This window comes from Priapulus caudatus, unplaced genomic scaffold, assembly GCF_000485595.1.
Source record: "Priapulus caudatus unplaced genomic scaffold, Priapulus_caudatus-5.0.1 Scaffold2470, whole genome shotgun sequence".
Classification (NCBI taxonomy): Eukaryota; Metazoa; Priapulida; class Priapulimorpha; order Priapulimorphida; family Priapulidae; genus Priapulus; species Priapulus caudatus.
The window spans coordinates 15,943-17,097 of record NW_014579531.1 but is presented as its reverse complement, the minus strand read 5'-3'; the positions used below and the strand labels follow the sequence as shown (position 1 = coordinate 17,097).

At 46.4% G+C, this 1,155-nt stretch overlaps 1 protein-coding gene across 1 annotated transcript in view; it reads right to left on the bottom strand.

The window, feature by feature from the left end:
- Positions 1-538, bottom strand: part of LOC106818734 — a 23,483-nt gene extending 22,945 nt beyond the window's left edge. The window contains exon 1 of the mRNA XM_014823406.1: positions 454-538. Within this exon, the coding sequence (XP_014678892.1) occupies positions 454-538 (85 nt within the window). The remainder of the gene's footprint in view (positions 1-453) is intronic.
- Between the last annotated feature and the right edge of the window lie 617 nt (positions 539-1,155).

Sequence of the window (1,155 nt, the reverse complement as noted above, 5' to 3'; positions counted from 1 at the left end):
TCTCCCTCCTCTCTCTCTCTCTCTCTCTCTCCCCTCTCTCGCTCTCCCCTCCTCTCTCTCTCTCTCTTTCTCTCACTCAGACCCCCGTTGTTTCGCTGACACGCGTAATTGCTTTAGCGACACCTGCGCGCCGTATCTTTGCCGCTGTGAACGACAGTTACGACACTGGTGACAACGGTGACAACCCGGGCGACCGCCGCCTCGTACGAATGTCGTTATCGGCTGTGACATTCATTACTGCGGTGACAATTGTCGCAGACGCGCGACCGTCTTGCGTGAGACAAATATTTCACACTTAGTTAAAAAAAATGGCGGGAATTGTTTTGGCCGTCCTGCGTGTGACAAATATTTCACACTTAAGGTAAAGAAATACGACGGGAATTTGTTTTGGCCGACGCGTGCGTGCGTGCGCCGTCGTCTGTCTGTCGGACGTCGGCTGCCGACGGAATTTACCGTCGGTGATAATGTCGTCGACGGCGGCGGCGGGACTTTGAGCGGCCGACGCGTTGTTTACGGCGTCGCTGAAGTCATTTGTCATCGCGTGTGCCGACGACGCCGTCAGGCGACGTGAGACGACGTAAGGCGTGCGCGTTTTTAGTTCTAAAATGATCGCTTTCTCTCTTGCTCTCTCTCTCTCGACTATGACAATTCTCTCCTATATATGTGTGGTCCAATAATAGCCTCACCGTATCTGTGCGATCACACACACACACACACACACACATATATATATTATATATATATATAGCGTGACGTTTTACAAAGGCAATCACACCATCCCAGCCCCTAATAAAATGGAAATTTTTCACAAGCGTCGCTTTTGTTTGTTCCCAATCATTAGCTCAGCGTTAATAGAACCGGTGTGGAAACAATTAAAACGTTGGAACATATATTTTTTATTTTCTACGCTCACTCCCAACGCACCCCCAACGTACAGGCCCACGTGCGCGCGGCTCTCTAAATCGTCTCTATCTATCATCTAACTAATTTATCTAAGCTATCTATCTAATCTATCTATCTATCTAATCTTTAATCTCATATATCTATCTATCTATCTATCTAGATCTATCTACCTATCCTATCCTACTCTATCTATCTGAATCTATCTATCTATCGTGTCTATCTATCTACTATCTATCTATCTATCATTTACTA